This window comes from Halichoeres trimaculatus, unplaced genomic scaffold (genome assembly GCF_033239565.1).
Source record: "Halichoeres trimaculatus isolate MK-OKI-2021-1 unplaced genomic scaffold, fHalTri1.1 fHalTri1_scaffold_18, whole genome shotgun sequence".
NCBI lineage: Eukaryota > Metazoa > Chordata > Actinopteri > Labriformes > Labridae > Halichoeres > Halichoeres trimaculatus.
In genome coordinates, this window is record NW_027437196.1 from 14138544 (window position 1) to 14161394 (window position 22851).

A 22851-nucleotide genomic window follows, 5' to 3' on the forward strand; every position below is an offset into this window, starting at 1 on the left:
TCATTCAGAAAATAAATATTTGTGATTTAGAGGATCAGTCATGAAGTCTGATGAAAATCTTGTGACTCAGCAACACCAACATTTGAACTGAAACAACAGTGACCTCTTGTGGCAGCCAGGAAACAGTACAGGATCATCAAGAAGTGCCGAGCACAAGTGAACAGTACTGCATTTAACCACCAGAGTCTACCATATGTCAACGTTTAGTCAGGTTTAACAGCTATGTCCTCATCTCACCTCACAAAACTGACTCTAACTTGTAATTAAGACATAAAATCACCTCGTAAAAGATTGACTTCCTCTGGTGCTGATAGATTAGGGCAGTCTTTTGCTCTTTATGTGACCGTGCTTCAGTAGACACACTCCAGAAATGGCAGTGATTAAAAGAAAACTGAGGAACTATGTGGATTTTCTGTTGAGAGGAGATAAGTTCAAATGAAATGTGGAGGTAATTATTTGTTGGCTGTGCAGATTTCTTTAAAAACACACCCTGGTTGTGACACCAAGCTGACTTGGTTTAAAAATGCAGTTCTAATCACTTGGCTTGATAACACAGATTGAAATTGGCTTATTTCTTTGAAAAGGATCACATAAAACCACTGATAAATACCAAGACACTGCAGACTGAGAAGAGCAGTGTCTTTGGGGAACACAGCTGCAGGATTTATACATTACAAGCTTATAAAAATGAGCTGAGGCACAAGAGCATCTGCTGGCTTCATTTGGGTAATGTTCTTATATAAAAGTTAAAGGAAAAACAGGGAGAGGCACTTTGCTGCAGACGAGACACATTTGTTACAAGAAAATTGCTGCAAGGAGTTTTAGAAGTAGTACTGAGTGGTTTAGTTAGCTCTTTTCATTTTGTGTTTCAGAAAGGCCATACTTTAACATCAGATAAAACGACTATGAATTGAACAACAATAAATTAAAACTGTAAGATAAATACAATTTATGTATATGCAAGAGAATGCAAACAAAGCACAAATATATTTAGCGGTTACACTGGCTTCAACTTTCAGTGCTTGAAACAAATAAGACACATTCCCGTTCTGTCCCATTCTGTCACTTCATATCAGTTGAGTGTTCGTAAAGTGAAAAAAAAAAAAAAAAATTTGTGAAGGTAACTGTTAGGCTCCACGACTTTGTATTTTAATGCTTCAAAATTGAAAAGAAGTACGTCTATTGCTCTCTGTTTTATGGTTTGACGTGTTATTATTTCTACATTAGTGGAAGTTTGGAAACATTTGTTTTTCCTGCCTTGGATTCAGAATTGCTAAGTTAACGGGAAATACGTCAGACAAAACCGGAAGTACATGAGTTTAACTTGAGCGTAAAGTTCGTAGTTATCAGAGTGAGCGTTAAAATGTATTTCAACTAAGTTGTAATTGGTTTATCTCTTACCTGTAGCAGTCTGCACTTTAACTTTTGAATTATATCGTCTGTTTTACCTTAAGACCAGTTCGTTTTAGTTGATGAATTCCAGTCAACCGTTCAATACCTGTTGCGTTGGTTTTATTTTGAAAAGAGCTTCCGGAAGTGATATGTTGTACTTTGTGTATTTGACACTGGTCCTCCTCTGTGTTAAATACTATAGGGAGGCTGGACTCGGATGAAGAGTGCAGGAGTCACATGGACCCAAGTTTCAAACTGGTGTCCAGTCGTTGTCCATTCCTCAGTGACGCTACATGGAAGCTATCTGTTGTTGTCGTATTTAGCTGCATTTCCGCTTACATTTTTAATTTTAGCTAACTTTTCCTGCGTGTTCACTCAGCATCCCGCAATTGTTTTGCTACTTTTCCCGGACTTCCACTGCAGAAAGACCTGTCGCTTCCTCTGTGTTACCATGCTGCAGACTTTACTATTCCATTTCTAAAACCGATTTGTGATGTGAAACTTTCTACAGTCGAAGGAAATAAGGTTTGAATGAATTAACTCACGATGACGGAGGAGAGCAGAGGTGAGCACCGATTTGAAAGCGGGAAGGACCTGGAAAAACAGCTCCGGTTACGAGTCTGCGTCCTAAATGAACTTTTAAAGACTGAACGGGATTATGTCGGGACACTGGAGTTTCTCTCGGTAAGTTTTGTCTGTGTATTTGACCATTAACGGCGCCGAAAACACACGTTTAACTCATGCAAACTGAGCTCGGAAGCACACAAATAAATACAAACAGTGCCCTGATTAGTATGCATGGTGCATCAGGAGTCTCCCACAAGTGTTACATGTCAATAACCTGTGCAAACTCTCTGCATGATACTGTTGCTTTAAATGAGCTGGGGATAAAAAAAAAAAAAACTTTCTTTAACCTTTAATGCCCAATTAAAACTCAAGCCTGTGATATTAATATTAACATTTCAGAGTGAAGTGTGAAATCAGGAAAGCAGGCACAAAGAGGCATGGCAGCCTGAGTTGTTGCACAGCTAGTGGGATGTTGAATCCACTTCTCAGTCTGATCATGGTCTGTTAAAGTCTCTACATCTTTTTCCATCCACAATTGATAAAATCTTTAAAATATCAGACATTTCAGGATAAAAAAATCTATACTTTGCTTTACATCTTACAAGACAAATCAAAGGAAAAGAAAGTACCATAAGAACTTTAGTATTCCATCTCACAGTGTTTTCCACACCTTGTCTTGTAACATTTCCTTCTGCAGCCCCAGTGTTACTCCACTTCCCACACACCATAGGAAAACACAAGAGAGCGTAATTTCTTTTTAGCTTCTTTTGCCAACTTCTGATCAGATCCAGCAGTGTGGACTTGGGCCAAGGACGGCACAGGTGGACTAAAATGAAAACCACCGGCCAAGGCACTCATCTGGCCGCACATCTCCGGCTACACACTGGGGGTTACTCTTGGTCACTGCAACACAGGAATGATATGCTGTCAGCTTAATGACATTACATAAAATAACACCTTCATGAAAGGCTGGGGAGAGGGGGGTCAAGAAAGCGGGGATTGTCAAGTTTTATTTGACAGGAGTGTTAAAAGGTTAAAAAACTGGAATGAAAACACTGATTTGATGTGTTTTGAGCTGTGGGTTTGGAGGTCTTCCATTGCAATTTTCTCAACAGTTTCAGTTTCTCTGTGCAATGGGGACTTTGCGAGGAAGTCCAGTCTCTATTTCCCAGACCACATGTACGAGTGTGCACACCCTGACCTCCCTCCCACTCCCCAGATGTTTCCAATGGAGGACAGAGGGACCAAAGAGGGAGGGGATGTGAGCTGGAGCAAGGCCTTTCTTAGAAGTGGCATCACTGGAGAAATAGAGGAGGCGATCACATAAGGGAATGTGTACTCTGTCCTAGCAATGGGATAGAGGGGGGAGTTCAGGGAATGCAGCCATCTCCTCCTTCATCTCTCTCCTGTAGTGGTGGGACTGGGATTCATTTCAGACATACTGGATTCTTACAAGTGGGGTTTGTTCTGGGACTGATGCATCTGATTAGATTAAGATCTGTTGTTGGTTTAGATGCTTGATAAGACTGAAATAGCTTGATGAGGGTGATAAAATGCAGTGGATGACCAGGGCCAAACATCTCTCGTATGAGAAACAAGCAGCTACGTTAATGGAGAGCGCAATACTAAGAACAGTTATGGTGAATGCACTGGAAAAATGCAAAACTTATGTAATACCAACATTAAGACAGATAAGACATTCACAACTCTCACCAAAGATTAGGGCATCATAACATGAGTATGATCAGATAGCTTTATTAATCCTTTGTGTGAATGTGGACAAAGAGATAGTGATGTCATATATTGGTTTCTGAAGAGACATTATTGATACTGCTGATGAACAACATTTTGATGGGCTACAAATGGACAAAGAGGTGAAATTAGGCTTCAGCAAACAGGCTCAACTACACTCTCTCTTGCTGGTTAAAGTAGCCATGCCCCAATCATGCTTAACCCCTTACTGCCGGAATTAATTAACAATTATAAAAATAGATTGGTTTTATGTGATTTTGCATTCTTACAGTTGTTAAATTAAGTGGAGATTGTAAATTTGAGTGTGTATTGTACACACAATAGTTATAACTAAGTTACACTATATACACAGACATGAGAAGTTCATCCCCTGATCAATATATTGTAACATAGTGGATCTGATACAATCTGTGGTATGTGTAAAATATGAATCAATAGGTAATAATCAGATACAATGGTCATTTCAGCTGCATCAAGACCTGACAGGGTATGTCGCAAATTGGTGACAACAGGCATCAAGGGGTTAACTATACTTTCATCAATCAGAAGTGAACAAGTAGTAAAAAGAAGTTCATTCCAACACTCATAAAACTGTAAACATGTTTAATTCTGACATATAAATCAGCGTTGCAGCATGGTAACCAATAGCCCCATTACTACAAGTGGTCTGGTTGGATCAGTAAAGCCTGATCCTGTTTGTGTTTCTACAGCCAACCGTGCCCCCTCTTGGTAGACAATGTGTAGCCCCGTTATTTACATAATAGCATGCCACCATAGCAGCATGACACAGTGTATACCGCTAATAAATCCAATGAAGAAGAAAAATGCAACACCGTAAACAGAGAGCAATGATAGAAGACATCCAACAATTCACCTTTTTTGTGATTGGCATGTGGCCCTTTGTTACAAAGTGCACTCTAGCTTTGATTCAGAAAAGGCTGTGTGCTGTACAAATACAGCTGCCACTGCTGCATGGTAAGTGACGTTTTTTTCGACCAGTGAACGGTCTGCAGTGTTGTAGCTCCACCATCTGGGGTTGGATTGGTTTAGTCTGGCACCCCAATGGAAGGGTTCCAAAAAAAAATGAAATGGTTTGTCTCAGTTATTTGAGGATCTGCCCAGGGGTTAGTTTGTGGAAGTGCTACAAGTTGTGTGCTGTGTAAAGGCAAACCAAACTGAACTGCTTGGTGGAAATGAGGCTAAAAGCTTTTCTTTGGCGTTCCAACCTCAGGTGGAAACTCTGAACTGCAGTTTGGTGCACTTCCACATCACTACCTTTAATTTCACTCTTAAGAGATTGTCACCTTTGTTTTTCCCAATTCAGCTGCATCTTCAGATGCGCATATCTTGATTGTTACCGCAAGTGAACCAGATTTGCCAAAATTTAATTGTATTCATTGCATCCTTAAGGCCTGGAAGACCATTGTTTTGTTGGTGGACTATGATAAATGTCTTTCAGTTGCGTGTATTTTCTGGATGATTTTTCAAAATTCTTTTGAAGGACGTTGTTCAAATGCAGAATGTGTCTTCTCTTTGTTTTTGACTTTCCATGGCCGAAATCTTTTGGGCCAATGCAGTGCAGCCATGGTTTAGCGAGGCAAGAAAATGTGAGAGAAATACAAAGAGTCACCTTTATCTACTGTCTTATCACCTGGGAGGTCCTGGGCAGTGTTGAGGGAAGACATTTAGGATGATCAAAGACGGCCCTACTGCTGAGAAGGGTCATATTAAAGACTTTCATCTGATCACACACAAACATACTCATGCCTCCCCCCTTTGGCTTCCTCATCTGCCATGCGAGAACCAGACAAGTTTCTCTGTGTCTAGAGGTCAGAATGGACACCACCACCCTCTGTGAGACTCCCTGGTGGGATAATCCAGAAGACTCAGCAGTGAGAGCCATAGACAGAGTCCTGCCAGAGAGGAAGACACTGCAGATATTGCCAAGAGGGTGAAGGGTAGAGAAAGGGGGGTCTTTCTCTTGTAAACCATATTTCCTGGAGGAGGAATTCCTCTGAGGTTAGGAAATGCTGGGGAACAATGAGGCTCTACTCAGTAGCAGGAGTTGAAACTTGGAGTAGAGATTGTTTCTGCTGATCTGTGGGACCCAAAAACAATGCACCTCATGCATACTTTACTCTTAAGGTAGTGGAAAACAAACCTGGATGATTGTAGTAATTTGTCCCAGAACATTTTGGGCCTATTGTGTAGCTGTACTGAGCCTCTTATGGGAAAAGGTTTAGATTGCATCAAGAAGGTGTGAGAATCGGTAAATCTAAATGCGACTGTCCTTGGATCGGATTTCCCTGAACTTCCACAGACGTCTGACACCGAGAGGAAGGTTCAAGGGAAACTATCTCAGGCCTATCTTACATAAAAAAAAATTATAGCTGAAGAAAGTGGGCGGCAGTGGACACTGGTGTTTATCTTGGACAGCTTTGAGCCAGTAGACTGACAGTCATTCTTAGAAATGTCTGAATCAGGAGAACAAATCAAAGAAGAGTGTAAACAATCACTTTAAAGGAGTGTTTGCCTTTCTGTAACTTTTTTTAGCAACAGTGTCAAATAAAATAGTCAGGCTGTCAATGTTCCCTGTAAATTCAGAGACAATGACAGTCATTTATATTCACCATATGCCCTTAAAAGACAGAACACAAGTTGGGACATGTGAGGAAACCTTTCATGTTCTGGTTGAGGATGGAGATCTGAGCCACAAGCTAACTTAATTTATTCCAAAGAGTTTTGCAGAGCGCTAAGCGATCCCTCAGCTGCTGCCTTCCCTTTGCAACAAAAGCCTGTTGAACTGTGAAACCACCACAGAGTGTAATGTTTAAAACATTTTAAATCCCTTGAAAAAATAAGGGTTGGATAAATATGGTTTTAGATGTTGTTAGCCAGTGGAAACTCTACTTCTGCTCATCCTGGAGTCAAGTCAAATAGATAGAACTATTTTCCTGGATTCCTTCTTCCCAAAACTTAAGCTGCAAATGTCTATCCTCATTCTTTACATGTAGAGGAGTTAGGGCCTGTGTCCACCAGTAGTAGTTTTTGTCTTTCAATTTATAGAGCAGTTTTATCCACGCGTACTGTTGCACTGTTACTAGAGTCATCTCATAGCATTTCTGCTTTCATAGTAGAGACTGTGGATATTGCTCTGTTTGCTTCATATTTGCCCCTTTTCAGGGAATTTTAGAAGAGAAAGAACATAAAACCAATGAAAAACATAATCTTCTGGTGCTAGCAGTACCTCTAGACCAGGCATTGTACCCAAAACAAGTCAAAGTTAATCTCACAACCTAGAAACTGCATTGGTTTTGCAAAGGGAGCTGGCACTGCCAAGCTTGAGAAGTGGACTCAGTGGACACAGGCCCTAAGAATGTATCAGCATGTTGATGTTTACTCGTGTGGTTTCTGTGACAATGGCTGCAGGAAGTTTGGGAATCAAGCCTAATGGAGAAAGCAGCTGTTTAAAGGGTCATTTACTGGCTCTGGGGATCATGAGGTGTTTAGGTTCATACTCAGTATTGTGTGAGTATTGAAGTCACACGCTGGAAGTCAGGATTTGTTGTAACATTTCAGAATGGACAGTGTAGTTAGCTGAGAAGTTTTATTCCCACTTGTAGCTGCTGCAGTGGTCAGTCCTGAAAGAGGTCAGGTCAAGGAAGAGGGCTGCAGACAGACAGCTGATGACCCCAGAGGTCCTGACCTCTGGTCCCTTTCCCTTTCCTGTCTCTTAATCTTTTGACTTTTTGCTAGTTTCCTGCTCACTTTTGTTTTCTAAGGAAATCAAGAACAGAAGATGCTAATGGTCAGTGCCTCTGATTTGATAGAAATAAATGCAAAATGCAGCAGGAATATGATGAATGTTAAAGAAGTCTGAATATTCACAGTGCAACATTTACTCACGGTAAAAAGATACACTCATAATGTTTGAAGAGTCAGAAGCCAGAAATGGTAACACCCATGTCTGGATCTGTTGGAGAGGATGTTGAGTTAAATAGGGCCAAAGCAGCAGCTGTTTATGTTAGCGTAATGAGTCTGACTTGATGTGATATAGCTACCAGTACAGATGATTTTAAGCTATTTAAACCTTGTTTAAGTGACAGATCAGATAAGAGAGTCTGTACAAACATGTTAACTCACACGAAGGTGGTCAGCTGCAGCTGTAAAGCTGTGGCTGAGTACTTAGAGACTGCCAGTGGCCATTAGTGTTGCTTACATTAACTTGTATCTGCAATTGAGTTCATTTAGTGATAAGATTCCACAAAGAGCTGTGTCTGTTACCCAATTACTTGTTTTATCCACAGCTAATGGTCTTTTTTTGTTTCTCACCAAGTGTTGACAAGTTTATTTTCCATTCCCTCTCATGTGATGTGAAGGTTTATTAATATCGCCACAGGAGCGTTTCCTCAACACCTAACAGTTTTTCAAACTTCTGATAGAGGCTGAGTGTATTCTGCTTTAATTCCACTTTATTCCAAGTAAACAAGCCTGTCTGCTTATGTTATTTGTTGTTAGTAAGAGAGTCCATTCATTTCATCTTCCTGACCCTTAATTAGATTAGGCCAGTTGTTCTCCATGCAGGAATACAGTCTCTCTTGTGTCCATCCGCAGTGTTGGGCCCCTCGTCCGTAAAGCACTCACTACCACCTCTTTATAGCTTTTTATTGTAAATTTAATTTACCGCTATTCAGTCATAGTGAAGATTTTTGCAAGTTTTGATGCATTATCTCTCATTTTTAAGTACTTTAAGTATTTTAAGCACGGCGTCTTAAAGGTTGTCTTTTGGGCTTCCTGAAGATTAATGGCAGTGAAGATTATCTCAATGACCACCAAATCCTGTTTGCAGAGCATTTGGTTCTATATCGATCGGAGACTTTCTATTTCAACTTCCTGTTAAGCAGTTTTAATAAAAGGAAAATGTGAAAATGTAAATAATATCCATCCATCATAAACTGTTCGTGTTCAAGATTCTGCAACTCCCCAGATTTGGCTGCCATTAGGAAATAAACAGTACTGGATTAGGGATGGGTATCTAAAAATTATTTAATACTGGTCTTGATACTAATACTTACACCATGGGTGGCCAACCTGTGGCTCGCGAACCCCATGTGGCCCTTTGCCTTTCTGTGTGTGGCTCTTCGATCCATTTATAAAAATATGTAGTTATGAGTAGTGATGTGCCGATCAATCTAAATTATATATGGAGGCCAATGTTGGGATCAGTTGGGATTGATACTTAAGTTTCAGTTTCTCTTCACTAGTACAAATTTAAACACACAAACACAATAAACCTCGCTTTGAAAATAGAAAATGTTTTGATTTTCATTTTATGTCATTTAGCTTATGTGTGAGAGGAAGTGTGTTTGTAAGACCACGTGTGTGACGTGGCTCTCTGTAGTACCACGGTCATTTTTGTGGCTCTTGGTCTCTGACTGGTTGGCCACCCCGACTTACACTATACTACTGATTGGAATTACTCTAAATCAGGGGTCACCAATCTTTCTGAGACCAATGGCTACCTCACAGGAAATGAATGGCATGAAGGGCTACTTGTCTGAAACAGACGTCCTTAACAACACTACACAGATCACTTTTCAATAACACTCATCATAGTAGAAGTGATAATACTATGTGAAGAGACTGCTCACAAGTCAATGTTAACTTTTTCACAATTATTATTATTGAATTACACAACAACAACGGTAGGAAGTAGCTCCATTGTGACCAGTGCTGTTATTTGGAACATGTATCGTGGGCACCTTATGTAGTTCTTGCGGGCGCCCAGGTGCCCACAGGCACCACGTTGATGACCCCTGCTCTATAGTATTTGATGTCAAAATAAGAGGTGCGGCACAAATAGATGCTAAAATATTTATTTTTGTTTTGAATTTAATGTTTTGAAGAAGTGCCAACAACCAAAGCTTTTGCAGTTGTGTTTCACTAGGTTTTTCGTGTTACCCTCTTTAGACAAAATAAAATAACACAATGATTTATTTTGGTTAGTTAGCTCAAACTCTCAAAGGATTTTCATTGTTTGCCATGCAGACCAACAAGACCAGTCTCCACTGTGAGACCACAACAATGCGATGTTGTCGCCTTCTTATGTTTGGACAAAATTTCAAAATTCTTCAACGAGACATATTTTAGTGAAACAGTAGTTGTGCAGATGGGAAAAAAACACTCTTATTGTTTTGTTGAGAGTGAGATTAAAAGTTTGATACCCTACTCTTGTGTACATTATGTTTGACGCAACTGATAGCAGCTGATTGGCTTATACGACTAGTTAGCTTGGCTCAGGCTCAAAACTAGAAAGAGGGGAATACAGCTACCGTGGCTGTCTTTAAAAGTAACAAAATCTTTTTGTCTGATCTCATTGATTAATTCTTGGTGATTAAGATAAAATGCAAGGCAGATACTGTTAGGAGTGTTTATGCTAGGCAAAGCTTGCTAGCTTGCAACTAACCTTCTTTTACCCTTTTACAATAAAGAGTGTTTGGCAGTATTTTGAAGAATAAAAAGGTAGAGGAACTGGTTCATATTGCTTGAAGCGAGGTATTACTAACAGCCTTCCCTTTAGCCGATGCCTTCAGGGCCTTTTGCTGAGTGTTCTTTTCCTTCAAACTGCCTCCACAGTCCCTGGAGCGGGTCTCAATGTGACAAGTTTCTTTTGCTTCATCCCAGAGGCCATTTTTCAAGCAGGATTTCCTTCCTTCCTGGCCCTCCCGCTCTTTACATTGTGCTGCAAGTTTCCTGCCCCAGCACCACACTCACACACTTCCCCCACCAGGCGAGGGAAAGCAGGGTTCTGCCACAGATGCCCACTTGGCAATGCTGAGCTTGGTTGCATAGGTAATAGAAACAAGGATCCCTGCACTGAATCCATCAAGTGGATTCAGATCAGGAGGCAGAAGTGGAGCGCTGAAGAGAAGGCTGCCTTTGATTTGACCAACGCCAGCTGCCCAGTCTCATGGGGCTTACGTGCCATAAGTAGAAAAGTGGCGGCATTACCGTAGACACTTGTGAGGACGTCCATGGAGAGTGAAAGGGTCACCGGCACAAAGAAGCCTGTGTTTTGGCTGGCATGCTATAATGCAGGGAACACACGTCTGCACGGATCAGTATGCCGGCAGCGTCAGTTCAAACCTGCTTTAGCAATGCACCTGCCTCCAGTAGTCACAGAAAGTGGTCATTTATTTTTTAAGAATACCAACCACATGGTTTGTTTTGTAATTTTCCTAAAAAGTGGTGCAGCTGTCACTTTTTGGTTGAAATTTCTTCAGAATACTTATATGTTAGTTTGTTCTACCATCCGTTGCTGAACTCACACTTTCCATGTCATTAGTGTCCATCCCGCCTTCCTGGGCTCTGAATCCATAAACAGCCGGAGCTGCCCAGCCAGACATGATGGGAAATTCCACTTCACTCCAAATTATTTAATTAGGCACTTGAATGGGATTTGCTATAGTGGCTCTGAGAGTTAGACAAGTGTCTCTCTGTCTCTTGGCATGCTATGACCGCAGACATCCTTTTCATGCTTGCTTGTCTGCTTTGTATCAATCTATTTTATTTTCAGTCCCTGAAACTCTTTTTCCTTGATTCTTACATAAACCGACATGTGGTTTGGAAATGAAAAAAAGTCTCTTCTTTCTTATTTTGAATATCTAACAAAAATTTTTTCTTCGGTCAGGAGATTTTTTTGTGTTTCACTTTCAATTAAATCTTTAGAAATAAATGTTCTAAAAAGGCTATGAGATTGAAACATGCTCTTATTAGTAGTTCCTGTTCATGCTAATTGTGTAAGAGTAAGTGGGTCTAATCAAGTTGAGGTCTACAAAGGTCTGCAGTCATGTTGGCCTGGTTCCTCTTGCTCAGTCCATTCACAGACAAAAAGAAGGCATGATGAGCAGAACCCTGTCTGGAGGGGGTATTTGTACAAGCGGGCATGCTTTCAGTAGCAGTGCTCGGAGGGAAAAGTGAGGGAGAAACTGGCACAGCATCCCTTCAACTCTCTGTCCACAGAGTCCGGATTCTTTGCGTGACAGAGGCTGACTCAGCGAGTTTCCTTTTTCCCTCGCTCGGCCTGCTGAGATGGACGTCTGGGTGTGTGACAGTCATGCTTGGAAGGGCACCGTGGATTGGCAGACTGATGATTCTGCTTAGTCACTCTTCCGATCAATGCAAGGTCCCGGTGTGTGGCTCTGATGGGAACTGCCAGCCATCAGTGGGCAACGTTTTGCTCCGCTGCACATAGAGATCGGAGGGGCATGGCGAGCTGTGTCTCTAAAGTCTCACTCTCATCTACTGGGGGCTCGTTTCGCTGCTTAATATCCAATTTCACAAGTCAAACCATCCACCTAATAAACTGAAGATGCCTGCCGTTTACAGTGCCGTGATGGGTGAAATTGAACAGAACCACAGCCTGTCAAAATGTTGGTTTAACGGACAGGACTGCATCATTTTACGCTCATGTGCTTATTTCAATCGAGTGTCAACCATGCATGTTGCTCACCCAGGGTGAGGCACAGACATTGGACACAGACATATTCATTAGATGAACCGCCTCATTTCAGCCGCTTGTGTATCGTCTGGGTCACTGGAAGGACGGAATAACATTACCAAAATAAAGTTTTCTTCACACGGTAGTAAGTTTTTAGAGAGCAGTTTTCATGGACGGCTCTTAAAAGGCCAGATTTTCACAACAAAGACCCAAATTATATTCCTGTATGGTTCATTCAGCGTCTGGAAAAAAGACCTTTTCAACTATTCAGTCCAGGAGTCATCTGCTCATTCTGTAGCTGAAATATCAGATAAAGGCCAACAAGTGTTCCAAAGACAAATGAATACACACTAAGTCCTCTGTTTTTAATTAAAACCAGAGATCCTGCATCGAGCTGTGCAGATGAGCCTTAATAGCCACTCCCTCTGCAGACATATTAACATTCCCTGCTGTATTTATAGCGTCTGTTTCCTGTATACATTCCCAGCTGAGAGAAACAGGATGGATTTGGAAAAGTAGCCAGAGGCGTAACAAGATGGGAAGCTCTGGAGGACTCCTGGAGGTGTCACCGGGACCTGCTGAGGACAGGAGGGGTCTTGCTTGAGGGGGAGAATCACAACAAAGAGCCTTTTCTCTCTGTTCGGATGTTCCCCTGCGTGCTCACAGGATCAGAGACTTTTGACAGGACTGTTTTTTGGAGGAGTGGGTGTTCCCTTTTTGCTTGCCCTTTTTTTGTTGTTTTTGTAAAGGTGTGTGTCAGTGCATAAGATTTAACCCTTCGTGCTGGATTCCGGTTGAAAAAGTGCTTCCCCTGCGCAGGATGTACGCTAAAGGCAGCGTATCCTCCCTACAGGGTTGTTGCGTTATGAAGGCCAAACAAGGCGCTCTTTCTCCTCACTCCCTCCTCGCCTCTACACTTCCTCTCGATCTGTTTATTCTGTCTGCCTTGTCTCTGTCTATCTCTGTCTTTTTCCTCTCTCACACACACACACACACACACACACACACACACGGAGAGACACCCATAGCTCGCCTGAGGATGCCAAGCTGCTGGCACACCTGTAACCTGCTGCCCATAAACTATTATCGCAGCACTTACTTCTGGTCTGCCAGCTTTTTTGGACAGATGTATGACAAATAAACACACACTCAAAACGAGCGTTACGCTAATGAGCATCCCGTCACAGTCTGCTGATTTATTACTGTGGGCTTTTTCGTGTGGAAGCTTTTGTTTGTGTCTCCATCTCTGGCTTTGAATACTCTTTGTCTTTTCTTTTTTGTTCGTTAACAACAGAGGATTCTTTTACAGACTTGTACACTGAAATACCTGCACACGCGGGTACAATATCCCAGTCCTCTGAATTTTTTTCCACACCACTAAAACAATTGGGAAGAATGGTTTCTGCAGGATGTCTGAGTGTCTGCCAGCTCTGCAATCACAACAACAAAGCAGATCAGTGAATCATCCATGGACAAAAGAGGTAGTATGTCCGATAGACTCTGAGAAAGGCCTATTCATTCCAGCAGAGTTAATTCTTGTCACCAGTGCCAATAAACCCAGATTGGGAGGAAGCTTTCAAAATGAACCTGACTGAAGAACTTTTTTATTCAATTTTCTCCTCCTTCTGATCCCGTCTTCACTACTTTTACTTCCAGGAAGAGCACAGTGTCCCACAGTTAACTAAGTGAACAACAGGGATCTCACATGGTTGTTTTGTATGTATCACATTGAACAGGCTTCATGTTCCTGCCCACGCCTCTAAAAGATTTAACTTGAATGCATTAGCAGATGTCCCAGGCTTGCTCTATGCTTAAGCCAAACTTGTCTCTGCAGCCTGGGAGCAGCAAAAAGCCTTTTTTTATTACCAATGTAATATGCTGCATCATTTTCTGTCTTTCAGATCTGTTTCGAGAGCTTCTCACTCTCAATGGGATTTGTATTCCCCTCATAGCAGTCCACTCTGCATGGCGTGGCTGTGTAATGTGATGAACAGCTCATTTTTTCCTCTCTCCAGTCTCTTGTCCACTCACTTCACTTTCATTCACACATTTATTTTTGCATGAGTGTGTGCTAAAGCTTTTCAGCCACAGTCTGCACAGACTTTATTTTGAAGTGCAGGAATGTCCATCATTGTCTCGTCGTTACATCATTGTGAGTTTACGTGTGTAAGGAAGCAAGTGGGCTGTGTTTTTGCCAAACTCCTGCAGTGGGATTTATCTGTTTCATTGACAAAGAGATCAACATTTACAAGAGGAGAGGGTGACCTTCCGTTTATTGTATCATTCAGTTCTGGTGAAGAGATCCAGGGGTTGGGAGGGGCAACATTACATAATGTCCATTCACAAAATGTCCTAGACGAGGTTTGCTCTGATCATGGACACAGGTCACATAGAAACATGGAAACAGGCCTCCAGCCAGTGTGTTACACCTTTGCCTTTTCTTCCTCATATGACTTAAGTTCTCAAGGATGCCTGATGTTACTTAAACCACCTTTCTGTCTAGAAATACAACATTTCCATGCTGACTGCAGTTAGCAAGCATACTGTTAGTCTTGTTGTGATTTTCCCTTCTGTCCAGCTGCTCAAACTTGTGTTAGATGAGGACTGCTGGTGTGAATCTGATTTATTGGCCCCTCTTAAAAATGTTGATTATTTGTTTTCTTCTTCTTCTTCTTCTTCTTCTTCTTCTTCTTCTTCTTCTTCTTCTTCTTCTTCTTCTTCTTCACAAGAGTGTCTTGCACAGAAATATTATTATTTTTGTTGAATACTGTTTTGGGGGAGTTTTTTCTTTCTGTAAATATCGTGTAATTTGGATGTAATTTGGTAGAAAAGAAAAAGTCATTTTCCAGCTCATTTGCAGAGAATGAAACAACACCTAGCAAGCTAGTAAAATGTGTCCGTAATCAATCCATCACACAAGGCTATAGTAGTATTCTTACCAAAAAACAACACCAGCAATGACAGAAAACAAGCCCCATGATTACTTTCCCTGATAACAAATTACATTGAATAAGTAATTGTCACTAACTCCTTTACTTTTTTGGAAAAGTAACGAGTAACTATGACTAATTCTTAAAAGTAATTTCAATTTGCCCAACACTGATAAGTAGTGTCATTATTACACTTTTTTGTTTATTTTTATGTTTTCCACTGTTCCTAGTGCTGTAGATGAAAAAAGTCTCAGAAGATATATATATATATATATATATATATATATATATATATATACACGCACACACAACACACACAATACACACACACTAGTTCAATGCAGCTAATGCTATGCTAATTTGTATTGATGGATTCACTCATTGACAGTAAAAATGGACGTTGTCTCTGTGACATCACCCGTCTGTTTCTGATACTGAGTTTTGAAGCATATTGTCGGCAGGAGCCTTATCAGAAATGCAGCACACGTTCACACATTAATAGCTATAGGGCACCTTCCTGTCAATCAGCTGAGCTAGGCATCTGCTTGGGCAAACTTGTGTTTTTTATAACTTCTGAATTGCTGATTGAGGAAAACATTCACCCCCGCACAACTTCCACCCTCAAGTGGACACTTGACAAACTGCAGTTTTTGGCACTTCCGCATTGCCTCACTCTAGATTTGGATTTACTGGATTCATTAAGCTCAGCTGTACACTCATGACGGCAACCACACCACATTCAATTATAGAAGCTTCAAAATAAACAAGGAATCATAATTTTCAGACAATTCTCAAGTCTAGGTTTCAGGATTTTGAAGTATTTCCCAAGCAAAGGTTGTCAACATGATGTTTTTAATTTGTTCACACACTGCATAAGGTGATACAGCTATAACTTCCTCTAACACACATTTTTTGCCCACAGCATGCTAACCTGTGTTGATTAATGGCAGGTAGGGCCTCATTCTGTGTTAGGACCAATCCATTCATCACACCCATCTGCTCTGTTGAATAATGAAAACTTTAATGGGGTTTTAATGTGTGGTCCCCCTCAGCCATCGTGCTGACAATCCAGGTGATTATACCTGGGCCTCAGGGAACAAAGTGACTTTGTAAGAGTTTTTTTTTCCTTGTTGATACATGATTAAGGATACAAAAAGCTGGTTTCATCCTGTAGCAAAGAAAAAATTCTGATATAGGAAAAGAAAACAGCCGTGTTGACACCCCTGGCGACGAGCCTTTCAAATGAGAGCAGAGTGAGCTTCTGTAAGGGTGAGTGGATGTCATTTCTGAGCCAAACTTTCCTTGAACTACCAGTGGAAAAGAAACACCACTGGGCAAACCCCTGCTGTTGTCTGACTCTTTCATCCACTGCCTTCTCAGTGCGTCTTTTTGGCTCATCGTTTTTCTGAGTATCTGAGAAACATGGCACTGATGTTAGATCCCTGCAGGGTAAAGTTAGACTTGATGTGGAGTATGTCCTCTCTGTTGAAATATCTCATCAGTGATCACCCACAGTTTATATTGAGCTAAAATGTGATGAAGTCTGCTTGGGATTCAGTAGAAGCCAGTGCAGATTCATGCTTGAGTGGACATCAAGTCCTCGGGGAACAAAACATGTGCCTGAGGACTTCAGTTAGTCCTTATTGAGTATTTGGACAAAGGAAGCAGCCACGACAGGGGAAATGTGTTTTTCTGAAATCTACTCTGAAGATTGATCGTGGGTGCATCCTCCGAACTTCTAGAGTAACATTTCTTCATGCCAGTAATAATACTGCATATGTAATTTACTTTTAGCTAGGGGTTGCTAGGCGCCGCCCTGTTGGCTATGACGACCTTTTGCAGCAGCTCTCTCTTCTTTGTCCGTTTCTTGTAATTTTTTTGTCTCTTTTTCATAATCTTTGTATTTGGAGTGGATCATTACTTTTTATGGCTCATTTGTTGGTCATGGACACCAAACCTTTTGTGGCTTCAGTGATAATTTTACTACTTTTTCTCCTGTGTTTGTCTGGAGATCCTACATGTAACCATGGCTGCATTGTTTACATGTGAACTCAGCTGTTTGCAGCCTGTAGCATGTCAATGCTAACTGGTGTAAGGCCTGATGTCTTTCCAAAAGGTGAGGACAACACGACAGCAACCTGTCCTTCTATCCATCGTTATTGGGAATGTAAGATCTATCTCCAATAAGATGGACGAGCTAGTTGTGCTAATGCAGCAACAGAGGGGATACCAGAGCGCAGAGTAGCATCATGCTATTCACAGACATGGCTAACGGAGCTAACATCAGACACCAGCGCCATGTTGGAAGAGCTTCACCAGCTGTGAGCAGACAGGATACAGGAGACAGAGATGGAGCATGATTGAAGAAGCTCAGTCCTGGACCCTGTGGAGGTGGAGGCTGGCTGAACTGGACAATGATGGACAAGCTGTCATCATCTATTTTCTTATGGACCTTTTTGCACTTTCTATACACTTTCTTTCTTTTGTTTTCTTGATTGCTGCTGTGACTTCAATTTTGTTGTCCTTGTTACAATGACAATAAAGTTCTATTCTATTCTGATTAAGCTGTCCATCTATCAAAGTTTTGAACTTAAGAGCAGATGCTCCACTGTGTGAAGCAATCACAGGACAAACCTTGGACTCTCACTCAGCGTTACAATTCTTTATTTGGATGACTCATAACACATCACAATGCATTGCTGTCTGACACTGTACAAACCTGGAAATGAGCTTGTAGTCGCAGTCATCCTGGAAACTGTTATTGTAACCATAAATCCAGCCATTTCGTCAGCTTCCCATTCACTGTTCTCAGAGATGTTCCAACAAGGCTGTCCTGGCTGCCTCTTCGGAAGAGACATGTTGGTGTCCACAAATCTAGTCTGAGCCGTCAACAATCCTTGGAGGACAATCTGAACACTGTCTCAGATGAGCTTTTTTCTTCTTCTTCACTGTTTTCTCAGTGCTGTCTTCAAAGAACTACATGGAGGAGCTTTTTCAATAATTACACCATTGCTTCTGTGATACAAAAACAAACACTCTCTTATCATCTAGGGTGATAACACAATTTACCATCTCAATCCAGTCAGATTTAATGTACCTGCACTTCATTATGCTGTTTTTTTTCTCAGGTTGTTTACTTCTCCAGCTTGGCTCTTCTTGTTTTCAAAAGGGCTGACCCACAGATGTAACAGTATAATTAGTGCTTTGCAGATATACTGATTATTTCCTGTAGAATGGACTCAACATTATTAAAACCGAAGTGTCAGACTCCTTAATGAGCCCATGTTTGATGTTACACATCAATGGCAGGAAGCGTTTTTTTGTAATGCAAATTAGCACAGCTTTTACTCAGCGAGGTCCGGTACTGTATGCCCTGTCAGGCCTGTACGAGGACTCGTCTCCGTGTTTGTACATATTAGACTTGCTAATCAGATGCTAATGCTCGTGAGTGGCAGAGTTGCGAGGAAAGACAGCTACAGAATGGTAATCAGCGTGGAGCTGGCCCACAACAAAGAGGCTGATTATTTAAGCTGCTCCTTTTCTTCCAGCCACAAGCCCTGATTCAAGCATTCACTCATACTCTTCCTTTTTTTTTGAAGACTTCAGGATGTTGGAGTCATTAAGATTTGTTATTTTTTCATGTCCTTTTTTCAAATTTGTAATTAGTCTGATGCAGTGATTCAACTGCTGACTTAGCCAAACCACCTTCCCATCTGTTTATAATTAATCAAGTGAAACCTCTCAATAGTCCAGTTGCTGAGATCTGAGTTTAAGGGAAGGATCTTGACTTGTCTGCTCATTAAAGTAAGCTGTTTACATGCTTTGTGGCTGTGTTGTGTCAGGTTGCTCAGGTCACACTGCCTGCTGTGTGGCTGCACGGGCAGACAGATGGCGTTATGGCCATCAGCAGGGCAGTCAAGGGACGCCCATGGTTAGAGTCAACTGCAAAGACAGATGTAACCCCCCCTCCTTTGCACTCAGTCATTGAACGCATCACGTTGATCATGATGCTCGTGCCTTTGTGAAGCTGTTGCTGCTGTTGGCTGGTGTCAAGCTGTTCCCTGTGTCAGAATTTGTTGGATTGTCTGTCTGATTGTCTGTCATATCTCAGTTGGTTATGGCTGCCTTTTGCAGCAGCTCTCTCTTCTTTTTCCGTTTCTTGTAATTTTTTTTGTCTCTTTTTTTGTAATCTTTGTATTTGGAGTAATTCATTACTTTTTATGGCTCATTTGTTGGTCATGGTCACCAAACTTTTTGTGGCTTCAGCGATATTTTTACTACTTTTTCCTCCTGTGTTTGTCTGGAGATCCTACATGTAACCATGGCTGCATTGTTTACATGTGAAATCAGCTGTTTGCAGCCTGTAGCATGTCAATGCTAACTGGTGTAAGGCCTGATGTCTTCCCAAAAGGTGAGGAGAAGGAGGTGAGGACGACGTGCTGGTTCTCAGGTGTGAGCTAAGAATTGAAGACAACAACCTGTCCTTCCATCCATCGTTATTGGGAACGTAAGATCTATCTCCAATAAGATGGATGAGCTAGCTGTGCTAACCCAGCAACAGAGGGAATACCAGAAGGCAGAGTAGCATCATGCTATTCAGACATGGCTAACTGAGCTAACATCAGACACCAGCGCCACATTGGAAGAGCTTCACCTGCTGTGAGCAGACAGGATCTAGGAGACAGAAATGGAGCATGACTGAAGAAGCTCAGTCCTGGACCCTGTGGAGGTGGAGGCTGGCTGAACTGGACAATGATGGACAAGCTGTCATCATCTATCTTGTTATTGACCTTTTTGGACTTTCTTTACACTTTCTTTCTTTTGTTTACTTGATTGCTGCTGTGACTTCAATTTTGTTGTCCTTGTTACAATGACAATAAAGTTCTATTCCATTTTATTCTATTCTATTCTATTCTAATTAAGCTGTCAGTCACGATGGTGGGGTTGTGTCATTACTGACGGGCCATTGGTTGAGTCTGATTCAAGTTTTGACAGCCCTTGTATCTCTTTTTTTTTTTAAATAGTGTGATATTTGAATCAAACTGTTAGTTTTATGCCTCACTTTTCTTTCATTTGGTTAATTCATCTCCCGTGTCGTGAATCACCACCTCTGTGTTTTAGCAGACAGGTTCGGCATAATAAAAATCCAAGCATATGCTTTATTCCTCTAACAGATCTCATCTCTGCTTTTATCTTATTTAAGCTCCTGGCTTTCGTGCCATTAGAGAGATAGATAGAGTCAGTGGTATGACACGGGAAATGAAAACAAATGTCTAAACCCACATCACACAAGCTTGTTTTTCTGAAGCTATGCCAATGACATACTCTTCCTCCTGCTGCTTAATAACTCTCTCATTCAAATTTGACAACAATATGAACATCGGGGACTTTGTTTTGTTGCATGAAATTAAGTTTGATGAAGATAAAATTCAGAGCTATTGAAGGCAGATTCTCCAAAGCCTTGCGTTGGATTTCATCATAGCTCTCTAAAAGTGAAGTGCACACAGACATTGATCAAATTCAAGTGCGATGCCGTTAATTTGCTTCCACAGATCCTTCTCCTGAAAACTGATTACTCCCTGACAAACTGCACTCCATAGGTAAAGATGGGCGTCTCTTAAAGAAGCTTTCTCTTGAGGCAAAGTTTGTTGAATTATTAAATCCTCCTTAGTCACATTTTAAGAATACATTCATCGCACACCTTCTTAATTTGCCATTCTCACAAAGTGCCGTGAAGCATTAAATGGGCTGTCGGGGGCTTGTGCAGTGAAGCAGCCTGGGAACCGTTGTCTTCAGGGACTGAAGAAAATAAGAGCACTCTCCATCCATCTTAATTCACACACTGTTGGCCTCCCATCGCCAGCCACTTAACATCGCCTTTGAAATGCCATGCGCTGCAATTATAATGTGTGTGTGGGTTTTTTGTTTTCACCCCTTCCTGGTGCAAAGATTGTGTTTTACGTGTATCAGGTATCCATTGTGATGGTTACCAAGTGTTGCAGCTGTGCACAAAGCCTCAAATCTGGCCTTGTGTTTGTCTCGTTACAGGTACAAGTCATCATCTGTAATTCAATCCCACAGACGGTTCAAGGGTGTTAACTGTTCCTTTCCGTTTCAGGTGTTTCTACATCGTCTTAACCAGAATGCAGCCACCAAAGTCGACAAGAACATCACAGAGGAAACGGTTAAGGTGAGGGTCAATCTGTGAGAAACGGGGAAGCATGATTAAGATTTTAGAAAAGTTTGACTCTCACTCAGACGCTGCTGTAACCTAAGCTCATCCAAATTACTCCACAAGCTAAACAAAGTGAGTGTGTCCTCTTTGGGCTGCTCTTTCAACCTAAAATAGTTAACTTCTGAATGGAGAAAGAGGTGGTAGGCGATTCAGGAAGCAGCTGTAAATATAATCTATTTATAAATGATCCCATCTGTGGGATAATAAAGGATGCTCTCTCACAGTGGGGTGTGTCTGAAACTGTTTTTGTCGTTCTGCCTTTTTAGAGGATAAATACCCATTCAGTGGATATTTACTGCACGTCTCTTGTTTTGGATGATGTCTATTTGTGATGTGTTTTGTTTGGGAATGTTGTGCACAAAGGGGATTTTGGGAAAACGTAGGTTGCTGTAGGGTCAGGTTTTAGCAGACTGTGATGTCATAATACCAGCTTTTTGATACAGCGGCAACAAAAATCAACTTTTGGGCCCCTAGAAGTCAATAATAATAATAATAATAAATTCAATTTATAACGCTCTTTTCATTTCTTAGAAAACTCATAGTGCTACAAGAAAGTTAAAAGAGTTGTTTTTTTCTTTTAAATGCACTATTGTTAGTTAAAAGCCTCTTTAAAGAGGAATGAAGAATACAGACCTTTTTACATTTATTATTCTAAATCAGGGGCGGCAAACCAGTCAGAGACCAAGAGCCACAAAAATGACCATGGTGCTACAGAGAGCCACATCATGCACGAGGTCTTACAAACACACTTCCTCTCACACATAAATGAAGCGACATGAAATGAAAATCAACGCATTTACAACTTTCAATGCAAGATTTATTGTGCTTGTGAGTGTGTATAAATTTGTACTAGAGAAGAGAAACTGAAACTTAAGAATCAATCTGTACACCCAAACATTGATCAACACTGATCCCAACGTTGGCATCAATATATCAATATTTTAGATTGATCAGCACATCAGTGTTCTCTATATTTTTGGGTCAGTTAGTTTAAAATCATTTTAAGTTTCTTTTCTACGGTGTAATAGACTGATAAAATAATATCAATCATAGTAACTTTTGTATGCAACGTCAGATTTTTTATGAAAACATTGGTGACACCAAGTGACATTAATCAGTTACATGAACTGACCACATCTTTCATTCAATAATTTATTTGCAACATTAGTTTAATGTTGAAGTAGTTTAAGTGTCAAACTTGATGCACTATATGTTTTCTAGTTCAGTGTATTTATATTACACTGTATTTGACTTTCAGTATTTTATAAACATTAAAATGGAAAAGTTGTTTTCAATCAAATAGTTTTGACTTAATTCATCCTTTTAATTTTGACTAATATTGTGTGGTTTCCATAAACAGCATCTAAATTTTTTAAAAGTTAACTGTGAAGAATATCACAATACATCACAGTATTGTGATACCGCGATACATAGTGATAATGTTGTATAATGACCCAAGTATCATGACCCAAGTA

General features: G+C 40.9%; 1 protein-coding gene across 1 annotated transcript in view; it reads left to right on the forward strand.

Moving 5' to 3' along the window:
• The first annotated feature begins 1605 nt into the window (after positions 1 to 1605).
• prex2 (phosphatidylinositol-3,4,5-trisphosphate-dependent Rac exchange factor 2) overlaps positions 1606 to 22851 on the forward strand; it is a 110885-nt gene continuing 89639 nt past the window's right edge. The window contains exons 1-2 of the mRNA XM_074693234.1: positions 1606 to 2076; positions 21260 to 21331. Coding sequence (XP_074549335.1) covers positions 1939 to 2076; positions 21260 to 21331 — 210 coding nt within the window. The 5' untranslated portion in view covers positions 1606 to 1938. The remainder of the gene's footprint in view (positions 2077 to 21259; positions 21332 to 22851) is intronic.